Source organism: Loxodonta africana, chromosome 13 (assembly GCF_030014295.1).
Source record: "Loxodonta africana isolate mLoxAfr1 chromosome 13, mLoxAfr1.hap2, whole genome shotgun sequence".
Taxonomy (NCBI): Eukaryota; Metazoa; Chordata; class Mammalia; order Proboscidea; family Elephantidae; genus Loxodonta; species Loxodonta africana.
The window spans coordinates 69,990,904-70,009,013 of record NC_087354.1 but is presented as its reverse complement, the minus strand read 5'-3'; the positions used below and the strand labels follow the sequence as shown (position 1 = coordinate 70,009,013).

The following is an 18,110-nucleotide window of genomic DNA, read 5'->3' as shown; positions in this document are numbered from 1 at the left end:
GGCCAGGGGACCAGATTTACTGTGTACGTCACTGGCCCTGACTCCGGGCCAGCCAGGAGCCTAAAACGGAGCCTAATACGCGGTGCATAAAAGTCCTTAGAAATGAAAGTTAAGAAGCCCATCCTTTTGCTTAGTAACTGCAGCGTTTGGGTGGGCGGGAGGAGAGTCGAGGTGGGGGCGGTTGGAGGGAAACCGAAATTTCTTCCTGCAGACACTCTATACTTCGAAATTTGGATCCTTCCCCCCTCTGGTATGTTTCTCCCAATTACGTGCACCCCCGCCCCCATTTTAAAGAAGTGAAAAATCTTCGATGGTGAGTTTTCTTTTAAATAGAACTAATGGAAAAATCCAATACTAAGGTAGTAAGTACGGCAACAAAATTATAAGGAAGGCGTGCAGCAGTTCTTGACCCCGCACTTTTGTGTGTGTGTGGGGGGGGGGGGCGAGTATTTAAAGACCTTTAGCTGCACTGCAATCACCCGCTTTTCCTGCACGGTTAAAACAAGGAAATTCAAATCCGAGTGGGAACGTGATCTGATCCTCTTGCTGGCTGGCAGGGGAGAATGTGGCTGCTCGGCTGAGAGGTAACTCGTTAGACTGAGGAAAGGGGCGGGGAGAGGAACCTTGGGGGTCGGTGAAGCCCACCCGGAGCCCTCTCCTCTGTGCGGACACTGTGCGCGGCGCCAGGGACAGGGCTGCCGCTCACCTGGCGCTGCAGGTGAAGAGCGTGAGGAGACAGCACCTTGACTGCTCGCGGAAAAGACCGAGTTCTTCCGCGTCACCATTCTTTTCACGTCTCTCCAGAAATGCTGGGGTCAGCCAGGAGGTGGGGCGGGTGGGCGTGAGCAAATTTGGGGGTGGCCGAGCGGAGAGGAGCATTTGGCGGGTGTCTCGTGTCCTACTCGCTGCCCGGCACCCCAAGCGCCCGCCGCTGCTGCGGCTTTAAGGGAGCTGCGGAGTCCAGGCTGTGTCGCAGCAACTTTGTAGCAGTCATGTCGCCCGCTTGCTGACTGACAATTCAGGTTGTCCAATGAGAAGCCCGTCTGGCCCGTGCAGCGTGGAGCCTTGCTTCCCTCCAGGCCAATGGGAAGGGCTCAGGGGGGCGGGCTAGCAACCTGAACTTTATCTGGACATGTGACCCCCCTCCGGGTTTTCGCCCTCCCTCTCTCCCTCTTTCTCTTCTTCCCTCCCTCCCTCTTTCGCCCGCCCTGGCCCTGCCCCCTCCTCCGCCCCTCAGTGCCCGGGGTGTCATTGGGCGGGGGATAAGGGAGCCAACTTCAGGCTGCACTGAGGAAGCCCGTGCAGTCACCTGGGTGCAAGAGCGGTGCTGCCTTGGGCTCTCCTGCTGCAGGGAGAGCGGCACTTGCTGGCCTGGATGTGGTTGGATTTAGAGGGGCTCCGCAACAGGGGTGTCGTGGCGGTGAGGAGCGCTGCAACAGGTAGACGCCCAGAGACGGACCCCGGCCGAAGCAGGTGTGTAGGGACGCGCAGCGGGGCGCCTCCTGTCCAGCCCGGCGTGCGGCCGCGGCTCGGGAGCGTGCACTTTGCAGGGAGAAGTGGCTGCGTAATCCGGAGGCACAGTCAGTATGGTGCTGTGTGCTTGTTGTTTTGTTTTGGTTTTCTACTTTTTCCCCCCTTTGGCCGCCAGAGGACTATTTTGGGAAAGTTTGACCACTTTGGATAAATGCCTCCCAACAAGCAGTTTTGAATCGCCTTTGGCAGTGGGAGGTCTAGCACCCTTCCTTTTTCCCCAAAGATGAATTTTGGGTCGTTTTCCTTGTACATTTTTTAAAGGACGTTTGAATAATTTTTCTTTCCTCTATTAATTGCGGAAGCTCCAAATCTCAGCCAGAGGTGTAGCTGAGTAAGGGCAGTTGTAGGAGATACACGAATCCTGATAGATCCTGTGTAAAAGGGGCTCTGGAGATTCGTGCTTTTCCCGTTCCCTAGTATTCACGAAACTCTTGAGGGAGATTATGATTTCTCTGGCATCACTTGGAATTCTAAGGGCAGGGGAGAAGGGGATGAAGCTTCTTTTGGTGGCATCCTTTACCTGTTAGGTGCCTGGCTTCCTATTTAATATAAAAATACCGAGTTTAAATCCTAATTGTTTATATAACCATCAGTGTTAAGTATTTATTATAACGTAGTTAGGGAAACTTTTATCTGGTGGCAGATACATTTTGAGACCAATGAATTTCAAATGCACCAGATTGCTTTCCAGCATGTTGTATTGCCATTTTACTAGGTGGTGTTATTGATATCTGTATAGAAATGATAGAAGCGTTCTCCATCTTTGAAGTCCTGCTGTGAAGTTTTAATTTTACGTTTGACATCGTGGCATGGTATCCTGGAAATGCTTGAGAAGAGGAGTTCTTTAAAAAATAAAGGGGAGCTTTTTCCTTTAAGGTAGAAATAGTTTTGTTTGAGGATTTTGGAAAGATCAGGTGCTCAGTGAATTAGGTGAGTGAACAGAAATCAGGTGTGCTTAGTTCTAACTGGTTCTCCTGCTCTCTTAGGTGACCTTGGGCAGGTTCCTGTCATTTACTTCATCTGTAAAAGAGGGAAACATAATAATAGTTCTGTAGTGCCGATGGCAGAAAAATAGTTACATGTTGGAAACTTTTACAAGTATGCAATCTAGCGATGATTGTGAAATTCTTAAGGGTCAGTCTTTAAGATGCCAGCTCATAGTGCAAGAGCTATAGAAAATGATGCGTTTAAAATAGGTCTAAGTTTGAAGGGATATTAAAAGTGAAAGTATTTTCAGATAAAACACAAACTGAAAAGGATCTTTGCTAATATTCCTGAGAAAACCACTACCTTTTGGAAAACGGCAACTTAACATAGACTATACAAGACAAAATTTCGTTAGATTTTCCTCATTAAAAATAGTGTTTGAGAGCATACGAGGCTTTAAAGTAGAACCTCTGTCAGTACTTCTTGCTTTTCTTACGTGAAACTTGCTTTATGTTGGGGGGGGGGAGGCATTTGCAAGAAAATTAAAGGGTTATTTTGGCTTTTGCCTTTGTCCCAAGGGAGTCTTTTTTATAATTCCCACTGTGAGGGAGAAAAGCTTGATTTTCTATAAGTGAGATATACTTCAGCAACAAATACTTTCCCTTTACCCTTTGGATATTATGTTCTATGAGGGTCATAATTCATCACCTAGTATTTTCAGCCTTCACTAGGAAGTTGGAGTTGACTCATGCTGCTCAAGGCATGGTCATTATGCCAGTTTGAAACAGGCAACCTGGGTTTCTTGGACAACATAGGAAATAAATTCCGAGCCTGATCCTTTAGATATTTGAAGAGAAGACAAATTAAAATGATAGAGTTCCGCATAAAATATTTTCAGTAATCCTCTTAAAAAAAAAAGGATCTTAAAAAACTGTTTGCAGTGGCAGCCTGCAGAGCTTAGATGACCTCCATTCTATTGTGTTTGTTTCCAACTTTTCTTTCCTTTGTTGAGAGGTGTACTGGGTTGGTAGATGAGGGGAATATTTTAAACAGAACTATTTCAGATTTCAGCAAAGCTTTTCGGAAATTCTTTTAATGGTAGCATTGTCGATAATGTGGTGAAATACAGGCCCTATTATAGTTAAGAGAGTTCAAGGCTAACCAAACAGGGCTTGGAAAGCTGTGATTTGTTGCATTATGTTACCTGATAAGGTGCTTCCCTGTAGAGTGCTTTAAGACTGTCCTTGGGGTCACCATCCCTGATATAGATGCTCTTCAAATCATCACATTGCATCACAAATACGAGGGTATAGCTAATGCTTTAGGGCAGGGCGATGGAAAGTATCTCTCAAGATATTAGTAGGTGTCCTGTGAAAAAAGGATGCGTGGACAAATTAGGTAGGGACTACAGGATTAAAAAGTAAACCGGTTCTGCACTGTAGAACTTCTCAGGGGGTTAACATGCAATAAGGTGATCATCTTTCTCAAATGACAGTTTGGAGGATGGATTTTGGAAGGAGGTCTGGGTGGGGGATCCCTCCTTCAGACCCAGGGCAGAGAGGCCTGTTGTTGCCTTGGACAAGGGGACAGAGATGAAGAGGTAGCTGTGGAAGTGGGGAGGAGTATGCCCACGGGAGGCCTTTAGGAAGGGTGCCTGGGCAGGGACACTTTCAGGCATTTGATTAGAGAGTGGTGCAGTTCACAAAGACAGAATGTGGGCTTAGGGACAGGGTTGGGGAGTGAGTGGTACCCAGTTTGAACACAAATGGATATGTTTCTTATGGTGTTTAATGGATTTGACTTGAAACTATATGTGTGTGTGTGTGTGTGTGTATATATACACATATGTATATACGCATATGTGTATATGTATGTGTGTGTGTATATATATATATATATGTGGTCCATCAGTCTGTCTGTTCAGGCTTGGTATGGGGAGAACAGAATATTGTTAGGTAGAAGGAGAAGGTATTTTTCAATTCATGGCTGTGACTGAATGGTTTTTACAGTCAAGTTCAAGTAGACAGGGTCAGTATTAGACGCATAGGTCCCAATTCCCTTTTTTTAAACTTTTACTTGGCTTTTATCCATACCAATTTTTTTTTGGGGGGGGGCTGGAATTCCTCAACCTTTTAAATTTATTTTCCACTCTTTTGTGATTAATTTTCAGTTAGGAATTCATAGGATAGCATTCCTTAAGTAAAAGAATGCTATTTAATTGGTAGGTTTTAATAATCACAAATTATTCAGTATTGATTATATCATAAGTTTTTTTTTAATCCGTGCTGTTATGTCCACTTGAGATACAGTGGCGAAATCGATTTTCTACCTCCTCAGAACTTAGAATCTAGTGTAGAATACAGAAAAGTAAGAGGTAATTATAGTACTCAATTTGGGCATAAAATTTCACTATAGAGCCTTGTGATATCTACTGCCAATTTATTAGAGCCATTGTATTAAATTTTTTTTCTTTATTGTATTATTTTTCTGCATTAATTAGTATAAGTTCTGTAGCAGAAAGACTTACTAGGGTCTCTTTAGTGAGGGAAGGTGGGGAGGATAAAGGGGTGAGTGGCAGAGGCAGAAGGGCGAGAGGCCTAAAGCGTTGCTTGTGGGCAGAACTGCAGAAAACTGCATGTTTTAGGTCAGGATACTAATTTTGGGGGGGTCGTAGCTTGTTTGCAGACCTGAAAAGATGTGAAAACTGAACATGCACACGTGTTGATTTTAGGGCTTTTATATGTTAGCGTATACAAATGAAATTTTACTGGGAATTTGAGTTAGTTTTCTTTTTTTTTTTTCGGAGCAGTGGTTCTCACTCAGGGGTGATTTTGCCTCCCCCCCCATGGGCATTTGCCAATGCTCGGAGACATTTTTGGTTGTTACAAAAATGTCTGAGGAGGGGGTGCTGCTGGCAGTGGGTAGGGGCCAGGGACGGCACTAAAATCCTGCAATGCGCAGGACGAACCCCCACTGCAAAGAATTAACCCACCCAAAATGTCTGCCCCCACCCCCATTGCCATTGAGTTGATTCTGACTCATAGCGACCTTAAAGGACAGAGTTTCCAAGGAGTGCCTGGTAGATTTGAACTGCCAACCTTTTGGTTAGCAGCTATAGCACTTAGCCACCAGGCCATCAGGGTCAGTAGAACTGAAATTAAGAAACCCTAGTATAAAGACGTGGGATCATATTCCAGCTCTGTCACTTGTTAGCTGTGGGGCCCATGCCTCAGTTTCCCCAGTTATGTCATTTGATTACTGCCTTTACCAAGCTTATGGGGTTGTTTGTAAGGATTAAATAAATTAATACATCTAAAATGCTTGTAACATAGCACTGAATTACACACTGCGTAGTTATGTAGACACAGGCGTATTATAATTATGCTGTCCAGGAAATAAATTTGTACATAGGGCCAATAAATATGACTATATGTCTAAATCAGTCGTGTGGGCACCCTGAAAACCCTGAAGATGAGGACTGTGTTTGCTTTGTTTATCACTATGGGTTCAGTGATCGCTCATAGGCTCAGGATATCGTAAGCACTTGGTAAATGTTGAATGCACACACGCTTAAATTATGGGGACTCATCCTGAACTTCTTCCGTATTTTTACTGTTACGAATCCTTCTAGCTGCAGTACCACTAGGTCAGGATGCATGTCAAAGCCCTCGCTGGTATTGAAATGCAGGGGAGAGGAATCCTGCCATTCTGAATGGTCCTTTTGCCTCTCTGAGCCATGGACCCTTCCCATGGACCAGGGTATATGCATTGTAACATCTCATAATTGATGTTAAATTATAATTATTAGTAATCCAGTTTAAAGAAGTCTTAAAGATAATTCCTAAGTTATTTTTTTCCTGTGGTAATTCCCTTGGCAAGTTTATATTTAGAAACTGCACATTAATTGCATTTCCTTATTGATAAAAATATGTTTTTAATGATGTCTTGTATTAGATATGCAAGGCAGCTTCCATAGGATCCAAAGACTCCAAAGGCTTTGGAGTCAGAAGACTTAGTCACTTACTATGTGTTTGACATTGGGCAAGTCACCCACTACACCGAGTCCTCAGTTTCCTCTTTTGTCTGGTTTATCAGTTCCTAGGATTACTCTGAGTATTACATAAGCTAACATTTGTAAATGTTCTTTGCAAACAGTAAAGGCTATTTTATAACAAACACGTTACTTGTATTTAGAAGCAAAATAGTTTTATAAGATATGATTACTTCTTGTTGTTTTGGTTTCCCGACAAGTTATAGTCTAACTCTTGTTAAGTCAGCGCCTTAGAAGGCCATAGTTTTTAATATAACTAGAGATACAGCTTATAATAAGTAGAATATGTATTTTCTAGCTTAGTAAATGTAATCTTAGGATGTCTTTTAGAATAATACCGCTATAACTGACTTTGATTTAATTTTTTTTTAATATAAATTTATTTGTTAGCCATGGAGACCAAAGGATACCACAATCACCCTGAAGATCTAGATATGGAAAGACGGTGGGGTCAAATTTCTCAGGCTGTGGAGCATTCTTCCCTGGGACCTACAGAGAGGACCGATGAGAATAAATATATGGATATTGTCAACGTAAGCTGTGTTTCCGGTGCTATTCCAAACAACAGTACTCAAGGAAGCAGCAAAGAAAAACACGAACTCCTTCCTTGCCTCCAGCAAGACAATAATCGGTCCGGAATTTTAACATCTGATATTAAAACTGAGTTAGAATCTAAGGAACTCTCAGCAACTGTTGCCGAGTCCATGGGATTATACATGGATTCCATACGAGATGCTGACTATACCTATGATCAGCAGAATCAACAAGGAAGCATGAGTCCAGCGAAGATTTATCAAAATGTTGAACAGCTGATGAAATTTTACAAAGAAAATGGCCACCGTCCTTCCATGCTCAACAGTGTGAGCAGGCCTTTGAGATCATTTATGTCTGACCCCATGAGCTGTGTGAATGGTGGAGTCATGCGTGCCATTGTGAAAAGCCCTATCACGTGTCATGAGAAGAGCCCATCCGTCTGTAGCCCTCTGAACATGGCGTCGTCAGGTTGTAGCCCTTCTGGAATCAACTCTGTGTCCTCCACCACAGCTAGCTTCGGCAGTTTCGCAGTGCATAGCCCGATCACCCAGGGGACTCCTTTGACGTGCTCCCCTAATGTAGAAAACCGAGGCTCCAGGTCCCATAGTCCCGCACATGCTAGCAACGTGGGCTCTCCCCTCTCAAGTCCATTAAGTAGCATGAAGTCGCCAATTTCCAGCCCTCCGAGCCACTGCAGTGTAAAATCTCCTGTATCTAGCCCTAATGTCACCCTGCGATCCTCTGTGTCTAGCCCTGGAAATATCAACAACTCACGGTGCTCTGTTTCCAGCCCTTCCAACACAAATAACAGATCCACACTTTCCAGCCCTACTGTGGGATCTATCTGTAGCCCTGCAAACAGCGCCTTCAGCTACGCTGCTTCTGGCACCCCTGTTGGATCCATTGCAACTCGGGATATGATTCCTAGCCCAGACACACACGAGAAAGGTGCTCCAGAAGTCCCTTTTCCTAAGACTGAGGAAATAGAGAATGCCATCTCAAATGGTGTGACTGGTCAGCTCAACATTGTCCAGTACATAAAACCAGAACCAGATGGAGCTTTCAGCAGCTCATGTCTAGGAGGAAATAGCAAAATAAATTCTGATTCCCAGTTTTCAGTACCAATAAAGCAAGAATCCACCAAGCATTCATGTTCAGGTACATCTTTTAAAGGGAATCCACCAGTAAACCCATTTCCATTTATGGATGGCTCATATTTTTCCTTTATGGATGATAAAGACTATTATTCTCTATCAGGAATTTTAGGACCACCTGTGCCAGGCTTTGATGGTAGCTGTGAAGGGGGCGGTTTCTCAATGGGGATTAAACAAGAACCAGATGATGGGAGCTATTACCCAGAGACCAGCATGCCTTCATCCGCCATTGTTGGTGTGAATTCAGGTGGACAGTCCTTTCACTACAGGATTGGTGCTCAAGGTACAATATCTTTATCACGATCTGCTAGAGACCAATCTTTCCAGCACCTGAGTTCATTTCCTCCAGTCAGCACTTTAGTGGAGTCGTGGAAATCACACGGTGACTTGCCATCGAGAAGAAGTGATGGATATCCAGTCCTAGAGTACATTCCAGAAAACGTATCGAGGTAAGTTGACCTCTTCTCCTTTCTTGAAAATTGTGGCTTTATAAGCATGCTTCCCTAAAAAATGTTGGCGATTAGCATTATATTTTCAGTTGATAAAGTTAAACATACTTCAGCTTACTGTTTTGTTTTTGATATGGTCATTTAGCGCTTCCCCCCCGCCCCTCGCTTGTTAATATAACATTATTGTTTTTTGAAGTAGAAGAACAAAAATGAAAAACAAAAAAAAACTCTTAGAAAATATTTGTGTTGACTTTGCAGAGGTGTATATAGGGGTTTCCCCCCCTTATATTGCCTATTTTTGGTATTTGGAAAATATTTGTTTCAACTGCCTGTTACTATGTTTACTGTAGCTGACTAGTGCTAGATTAGTTTTTCTTTAGGCATCTACTGGTTCACTAAAATTGCTTTAAATTGGGTTCTTCGTGATTTTAGCCTTTTTTTCTCAACTTTATCACTTCATTGGTTGTGAAAAATAAAATTGAATCTCAAATCTGCTACCCACAAGCTCCCCACTCTTCCCCATGCTTTCCTAGGTAAGTTAATTGTATGAAAGTTGTGGTTTTCAATACAAATAAATCACTTCCTTAACTGTTGAAGGCTTTTAAAGACTCAGCACATCTGAATTTACTAAGTGGACAATCTTGCTTTCTTAGTCATATTGAAAGTGAAATATGTCACTGCAGTTTTGAATTGGTATGTTTATAATTTTCAGATCTGCAAGAAGACATACTTTATTTACTGTAAAATATCTCTTGGCTTTGCTTGTTGCAGATAGCATAGTGTATATATTTAGAAAAAACAAGGAAGAGGTTTTAGATATGACTGTGCAGGGTGGTTCTAAGCTATAGAAGGAATTGTTGCATTGGACTTTGCTTCAGTACTATTTTTATTACATGGTTGTGATAAATGACCCCTTTATTGAATATATAAAAAATAGATTTCCTAGATATAATGCATTCCTTTGGGATTTAGGAATATGTGGATATTTTCCTCTATTTGCCTGTAAATTTATTTTGTGGAAAATGTGCCTATCCTGTTAACAGAACATAAGGCTTATTTGTATTCCTGTATGTTCTATTTTTTTTTTCTTTCCAGACAAAAACCAGAAACTTTAATTTTTGCATTTTTCCTTTTCTTTGTCATTGGCTGAAATCTTGCTCCTTTTGCTTTTATGGAAGCAAATAATTCATAAAGGATACATTCTTATAGTTAATTCTTAATAATGTGAACTATTCAATTCTATTCTAATGCTGCCCCTAGCTCTTAAATTCTAAACTCTAACAGAAGTCATGAGATTGCATGGCTTCCATCAGAAGCAAACTCAGCGCGAGTTTTACCGCTATTGCTTTATTTTACTTTTAGAGAAGGAAAATCTTTGCAGGTGCTGTGGGTATTTTTGTAAGCAGTGTTTGTAGTAAGCTAGTAGAGCCAGGTTGCCTTAGTTCAGATCCCAGCTCTGCTGCTTAATTGCTTTGTGTTTTGGTGGAAATCTCTTCACCTCTCTGAGCTTTAGTTTCTCTCAGTTGTAAAAAGGGTGATCAAATAGTACCAACTTTAAAGGTAGTTAAGACAGTTGAGTCAATTTATGAGAAGAACTTCAACTATTAGCTGACACATAGTATGCATTACAAATTTTTAGCTGTTGCTATTAGATGTTTTCATAATCTTTATTTTCACTTCTTTGAGTTTTCTTTTTTCTTCATTATATGAAATTCCACAAAATCTTTTAGAGGAATATTATAGAGATAATTTTATAGAGATAGATTTTAAAAAAAGTTTTTGTTGTTAATTTCTCGTGACTGTGATTTTTACTTTTGCCTATGGTTAGGCATCATGAATTTGCTACAGCAATTCTACTTATGCTCTTTTGGTTTAGAAGACTGTTGCTTTGAGTAGTGATATTTCTGGTTGGAATACTAAAGAGACAGTAAACAAACAAACAAATGCTGTCCAGTCGATTCTGACTCATAGCGACCCTACAGGACAGAGTAGAGCTGCCCCATAGAGTTTCCAAGGAGAGATATAGTCGCTAAACATTAATTCCCTCTTATGTTTATTCTATCTCCTGTTTTCATTCTAACTGTGTTTTTCATACTGAACTCATGAAGCCCCTCCTGATGGTCTGGCAGCTCATAGTATTAGACGTGCTTATATGAATCAATAACCTTGAGTCTACCCTGCATTCATAGGTATGGGATGTATAGTTTGTCTGGTGTCTCATCTCGAGTATTCCAGAATTCTTTACATTCTTGATAATATCGTTGTAGGGGACTTGTTATATCTATGTACATACTGGTTTTGTGCTGTTAAGTTTTCCAAAAAATTTAATATTATTTGAAGTCTCTTATAGATTAATAATTTGTTAAACTCTTCATGACGAATATCGTCCAGACCTATTTGTTTTGATCATTCTCAGAATAAAGGCTCAAGGGTCAGAGAATATTTAGATTGTTTCCCTAGATTTCAGTATATGTTTTATAATATTCAGTTTAAACTCATCCAGACTTCATCATTGGTTGCCTGTTTTGTGTCTTTTGAACTAAAACGCAACTTTTTTGGCCTCTTTCTTAATTTATGATGATGATGGTTCATTTCAGGAAATGTTGAATAAATTAATGAATTAAAGATTGTGAAGGATCAAGGCACTGTGTGTAGTAGATCTCAAAGTGTGAACTGGGAGTTCCTGAGGCCTGTTCAAGGAGGCTCATGAAGTCAGAAATCATGCATGGGTAAGGGGAAGGAGGGAAAATCACTAACCAGATAGAAGACACATGTTAATATTGGTGAAGGGAAAGGCAGTATACAGTATGGGGGAGGTCAGCACAACATGACCAAGGCAAAGGAAGACACTGAGAATAATGAATAAAGAGCAACTATGGTGGTACTATGGTACAATAATATTAACAAATAATTTTCAAATGGATACGGAGATAGATAGGTATGCTAAAGAGGTATGGGAGAGTAAGGGAGCACACCCACCTGCAAATACAGGTTTGGTTTTGGATATGTCTACATACATAATTGTAAGTGGTACAGGTATATTAACATAGACAATAGAGCACACAAGGGGCACAGTCGTAACTGTTCGGTTATGCTAGACATAACCAAACAGCTCGCAGGACGAAGTTCCTAGGCTCAAAGACAAAGGACCGTAGACTCTGGGGACATCGACGTCAACTGGCACAAAGTAGTTCATAAAGACAATGTTCTGCATCCTGCTTTGGTGAGTAGCATCTGGGGTCTTACAAGATTGCAGATGACCATCTAAGATACAACCGTTGGTCTCTTCCTGTCCAGAGCAAAGGACAATGAAGAAAGACTCAGTGGAGCAATTAGTCCAGAGGACTAAGGGACCACGTGAACTACAGCCTACATGACCCCAAGACAAGAAAAACTAGATGGTGCCCAGCTACCACTACCAACCGCTCTGACTCAGATGACGACAGAGGGTCCCAGATAGAGCAGGAGAAAAATGTAAAACAAAAAATCAAATTCACACACACACACAAAAAAAACAGACTTAACTGTTCTGACAAGGACTGGAGGAACCCCGAGACTATAGCACTGAGACACACCCTTCCCAGAGACCACCTTTCAGCCAAACAATAGGCTCATAAAATAAACAGTAACACCCGAGAGGAACAAGCTCCTTAGAACAATCAATTATACGGGATCAAAAGGACAGCATTTGCCCAAAAGCAAAGATGAGAAGGCAGGAAGGGGTAGAAAATCCGGAGGAAAGGAAACAGGGAACCCAGGGCAGAAATGGGGAGAGTGCTAACACATTGTAGGGAATTAAACCAATGTCATAGGACACTTTACATACAGACTGTCGAATGGGAAACTAATCTTCTCTGTAAACTTTTACCTAAAGCACAATAAAAAATTGTAGAAAAAGAAACCATGCGTGGGTAAAAAAAAAAGATCACTCAAAATACTAGCTAGACCAATGGATGTTAATGTGATTGTGTGTGGTTGCAGACTCCACATTGTAAGTAACCTTTAAGAAATTGCTCCCTGTTAATTTTTGATATACTATCAAAGAAACACACATACAGTTATCTGAAAAGGCTGTTAAAATACTCCTTCCTTTTCCCAGTGAGTTACCTGTGTGAGGCCAGACTTTCTTCACATACTTGAACCAAAACATATCACCACACGTTGAATGCAGACGTAGATGGTGAGAATCCAGCTGTCTTCTGTTAAGTGGGACAAAAAAGAGACTTGTAAAAATGTAAAACCATACCACTCTTCTCGCTAAAAGTTTTTTTTTTTTTTTTAGGGGGGAAGAATATAATAATTTTTTTTCATGGATGTATATTTAGGTTAAGATTTTTCTCTTTACACTATTTAAAGTAAATATTAACATTTCAGTTTTAATTTTCAGTATGGTGAATGTCAATAGATATAACTCCTATAAACAAAAGCTCTTTGAGATCCTTAATATTTTTGATAGTGAAAAGGCATCATGAGAGACCAAAAACTTGAGAAATACTGGATTATTCCATGTTATATAATCTTTGTAGTTTAGTGAAGAAAGAGTGTCACACTATATTAGCCATAATGAATATTACTAGTTGCCATTGTAGCCTTACTGAATATTGGAAGTTCCCAGGTGGTGCAGACTGCTCAGCACTCAGCTAGGCTACTAACTGAAAAGTTGGCTGTTTGAATCCACCTAGAGGTGCCTCAGAAGAAAGGCCTGGTGATTTATTTCCAAAAAGTCGAAGCCACTGAAAACCATAGGGAGCACAGTTCTACTCTGACCCACGTAAGTTGGAATGGACTCAAGGGCAGCTGTTGTTTTTTTCTCCTAGTGAATATTATGCTGAGGAAGGAGCACTGTAGTCAAATAAGAAAAATGGTTCCCATTCTCATCTAGACTAATTTTCCAATCTGATAGAAATGAGTAGAAGCTGAGAGCTGTGTGTTGTCTCCATTACAGTCTATGGGCATTCTGTGAGAGTAGTGATGAAAGTCGTCTGTCTGTTAATAATTTCCAGTGAGTGGATTGCCGAGTGCCAAATTGTAAATTATAAGAGAGCCAGATGTAAAGCCCTTAGGATGGACACTGGACCTAGTCGGGTCATTTAGATGGGCGTTCTCCGGTCAGCCTGGACACAAACAAACCGTGACCTTGGGTGAGTCAGTTTCTTTCTGCCTCAGTTTCTTCATTTTTAAAGTGAATAAGTTGAACTAAATGCTTTCAGAGGTCTGTCAGTAAAACTCTTGAGCAGCCACGAGTCGCATATGTTCAGAATATCTCTTAACATAGTTGCTAATCTGGCTTCAAACAGATTTTTGTCACAGATCTAGCTCCGTAGTTTCCACGGTAGTGTCAATAGGAAAACGTCATTACCATTTAAAAGGGTAATAACAGTAGGAGGGTTGACTTATCGTTTTACTTTGAAAAGCTGAGGGTTTTTTATTATTTTTTTTTAAACCAGAAATTTATAAAATCTGACAGTGTGATTTCCTTGTTTTTTGTGTTTATGGAAACAGAGTATTTCTGTTGACGTAACATTGGATGTTAATGGAGATAGTCACTTTGATAGCGTCATAGCACTGTGCCAGAGTTGACTTGGACCTTTGAATATAAAGTTCACAGTTTCAAAAGTCACATTCAGGTGGATTTCAAGACAAGTAGTTAGGTATTGATCCTAGTATGTCCTGTATTTCTTTTTCGTGATAGAATGAAACAATTTAATAAGTCATCTGTAGTTATTTTTTATTTTTCTATTGTCCCTGAAGTTTGTTCAACTCACCTTGTATAATAAACCAAAAGCTTCAGAATTTAAGTTTATGTTACAGAGTTTGCCCTGTCTTCTAGGAAACTTTCTGAATAAACCGTTGAAATGTAAATATTTCGATGTAATGCAAAGTGTGAAAGAATGTGGGTTTCGTGGGAGTGTGTGTGTGTGTGTGTGAGCATTGGTGCTGACTATAATAAATAAATCATTACAGTGTTGCTCAGGTCATAGAAAATGAAAACATGGACTTTTTTTTCCCTTAACATCGTGTTCATAATGTTTTGATTTTGAAATTGCTAACGTACCTAGACTATCTTCAGGTTAGTATTTTAAATAATATTTTTGGAAATGGTTTTAAAGTGAGACTTTCTTCTCCTGATGATTCATTCTCTTTCATTCATTTACAGTATTTCTGGCGATGATTTTAATGAAAAAAAAAAATTAAACCTTGGTGCTTGAAAATATACAAATCACTATGTATATTGTACTTTCAAAAATAAGCTTTGCTTTTAACATCACAAGTATCTTAGGCTTATATGTAACCATGCCCACCTTTTATCATGTGAAGTATTAGCATACTTAACACTGTTTACTTAATGCTTAAAAATTAAAGTTGGGATAAAAGCCATGGTTTCAGTTAGATAAACTATTCAATTTAAGATGATACCTATTACTAGTGTAATGCAGACATAGGACTTGGATGTACATTTATCATTTATAGAATCCATGCCTTTTGCAGTATTAAAATTCTAGGTGTGCTCACCTTTCCTATCCTTGTAATGCCAGAGTAACGTTGTTGTGTGCTGTCCAGATGATTCTCACTCATAGTGACCCTAGAGGACATAGTAGAACTGCCCCAGAGGGTTTCCAAGGCTGTAATCTTTACGGGAGCAGACTGCCAGGTCTTTTCTCCTGTGGAGCCTCTGGTGGGTTTGAACCACTGACTTTTTGGTTAGCAGCTGAGCGCTTAACCGTTGAACTACCAGGGTTTCCTTTCAGAGTTAATAAAAAAAAAAAAAAAAATTGGTCTCCAGTAATTTAGGAGCAGCACTTGGCATTCCCTGTTTCTTTGGTGGTGTTAATTTTTTTCTCCAAAACAACATCTCCCTGCCCCGCCCCGTCTTTCAACTCTTGCTTTAGCTTTTTATCATATTTGTAATCTACTGATAAAAATTCAGGCCTGCTGTTAAATAATTTATTGTTTTCTTTCATTTACTGAATTGCAATGGAGATAAAAATAATTGGTTTCTCGATTACATTTAAATATAGCATAAATTGTATATCTTTTGTGGCCTGCATTCCACAGTTTATTAGTGAAAACTCCGGAAGTGTAAGCGTGCTAAATGTATAGTGCCTTCATATTAAACTCTAGGACTTCTGATTTTAAACTTGCCAAATATAGGCTTTGTTTTCAGTTTTAAGAGTTTTATTTTGTACTTATTGCAAGAAGTACAGCCAGAATGCTCCTTAGAAGCAAGGATGGCAAGACTTCGTCTCACATACTTCTGAAATGTTACCGGGGGGGCCAGTCCCTGGAGAAGGACATCATGCTTGGTAAAGTAGAGGGTGAATGAAAAGAAGACGACCCCCAGTGAGACGGATTGACACAGTGGCTCCAACAATGGGTTCAAACATAGCAATGATTGTGAGGATGGTGCAGGACCGGGCAGTGTTTTGTTCTGTTGTGTATGGGGTTGTTATGAGTTGGAACTGACTCAACAGCACCTAACAACAACAAAAACAACATTTTGTATAGGTCTTCATACAGTAAGGTAATGCCGAAACCAAAACAAACCTACTGCTGTTGAGTTCAATTCCGGCTCATAGAGACCCTGTAGGACAGAGTAGAACTGCCCCATAAGATTTCCAAGGGAGCAGCTGGTGGATTCGAACTGCCAACCTTTTGGTTAGCAGCTGTAGCTCTTATCCACTGTGCCCCCAGGATTTCCCAGTAAGGTAATAGTGAAGTTAAAACGTAATTACATTTAAGCACATGCTACTTAATTGGTGCTCCAGAAACCTCTGAATTTGATTGTTAATATGTGGCTAAGGCCAGAAATTCTGTGTAGAAAAGAAGTAGAAATTATTTTTATTTTATGCTAGAAATAGAAAACCATGGTCTAAGGAAGGAAACAGGACAAACGAAAAGTAATTTGAATACTTACAAAGTCAATACCCTAGGGAGAGTGTGTGAGATAATAACTGGCAATCTGGACTCACAACTATGGCTGTGACTTAGTTTTATTACTGATGAAAACTTCATTAGTATGTAACCTCACCTTACGTATTAAGAGTTATGAGACCCATGTACATAAAATGCAGTGTAAAACAGAATGAAGTAAGCTTTGTGATAGGTGGAATTGACTTTGGGTGTTTTGCAGGATGAGGTCATCTGGGCAAGTCTGGGAAGATGGGGAGCTTCAGAGTTGGTTTACGCACTTGGTCTTGTACAGTCGTTGTAAAGGGCATGGATACTTCCTGGTGGAGGGAGCTATGTAAGCAAAAGCCTAGAGATGGGTAGAAAAACGTGAGTGTGGTCCAGTCCAGCCCTCTATAGATATTGGTGGGAAGATAGTCTAGAAGAGGTTAGTTGGGACTAGAAGGGAGTTGGACTTGAAGGTCACACTAAGAAATTGTACTTATTTTGGGTTGTTACTGAGGAGCTACTGAAATGTTAGAGCAAGGAAGTGGCATGAGCCGAACTTCACTTTGGAAAACCTTAACTGGGCAGTGGTTGTTGAGTGGATTGGAGCCTTGTTAAGTTATTGCAACAGTCAAGGAGAACGGGACTCTGTAGCCTCTTTGGAACAAGGGTATCAGAGGTAATGGAAAGAAGGGGACAGAGTTGAGATACTGTAGAGGAACTCTTAGCAGTAGTTGATTTTTGAGTACGATTTTTTTTTTTTTAAATAATCATGAACCTACCAAAAAATTAGAAGTCCAATACAAAGAGCTTGTATAAACAAGGATGTTCTCGTACATAACCACAATGCAACCGTTAAAAGAAAGAAATTAATATTGATAGGTTGGTAACATCTGATCGTTAAACCTCATTCTGGTTTCACCAGTTGTCCCGAAATGTCTTTTGTAACAGAAGGGCTTAGTCCAGAATGTGTGTTGTGCTTTGTTGTCCTGTCTTTTTAGTCATCTTCAGTCTGAAACAGTTCCTCAGTCTTCCCTAGATTCTCATGACTTGACATTTTCAAAGATTGAAGGGTAGTTGTTTTGTAGAAAGTCCCTCAGTTCGGGTTTATCAGATGTTTCCTCATGATTAGATTCAGGTTATGCCTCTGGCAGGAATATGGAAAAAGTGATGCCGCATTCTTCTCATTGTAACCTATCGTGTGGCACACAGTTTCAGTTTGTGCCATTTCTATTCACTTGATCACTTGATTAAGGTACTGTCTGTCAGGCTTTCCCACTGTAAAGTTACTCTTTTTCCTTTGCAATTAAGAGTTTGTGGAGAGGTACTTTAAAATTGTGTAAACATTCTACTCTTCATCAAACTTGGTTCATTTATTTATATGTATCTGTATGGCCTCAGAGGTTTCTGTTTTATGCCGTGGGTTATAGTCTGTTACCGTCCTGATTTTGATGTTCAGATTGTCCCGACTTGGCTAGTGGGAGCTTGTTTAAATGAGTTTCTGTGTCCTTTTGCCATGTCTCCATTGTTCTTTGTATCCTTTCTTGCTTTCTTGCTTTAGGCCCGTCT

At 40.5% G+C, this 18,110-nt stretch overlaps 1 protein-coding gene across 2 annotated transcripts in view; it reads left to right on the top strand.

The window, feature by feature from the left end:
• The first annotated feature begins 899 nt into the window (after positions 1–899).
• NR3C2 (nuclear receptor subfamily 3 group C member 2) overlaps positions 900–18,110 on the top strand; it is a 349,336-nt gene continuing 332,125 nt past the window's right edge. For both annotated transcript variants that reach the window (XR_010317445.1, XM_064267555.1), the window contains exons 1-2: positions 900–1,473; positions 6,902–8,648. Coding sequence is in view for 1 of the 2 variants with exons in the window: in XM_064267555.1 (XP_064123625.1) it covers positions 6,904–8,648 (1,745 nt within the window). In the remaining variant the exon portion in view is untranslated. The remainder of the gene's footprint in view (positions 1,474–6,901; positions 8,649–18,110) is intronic.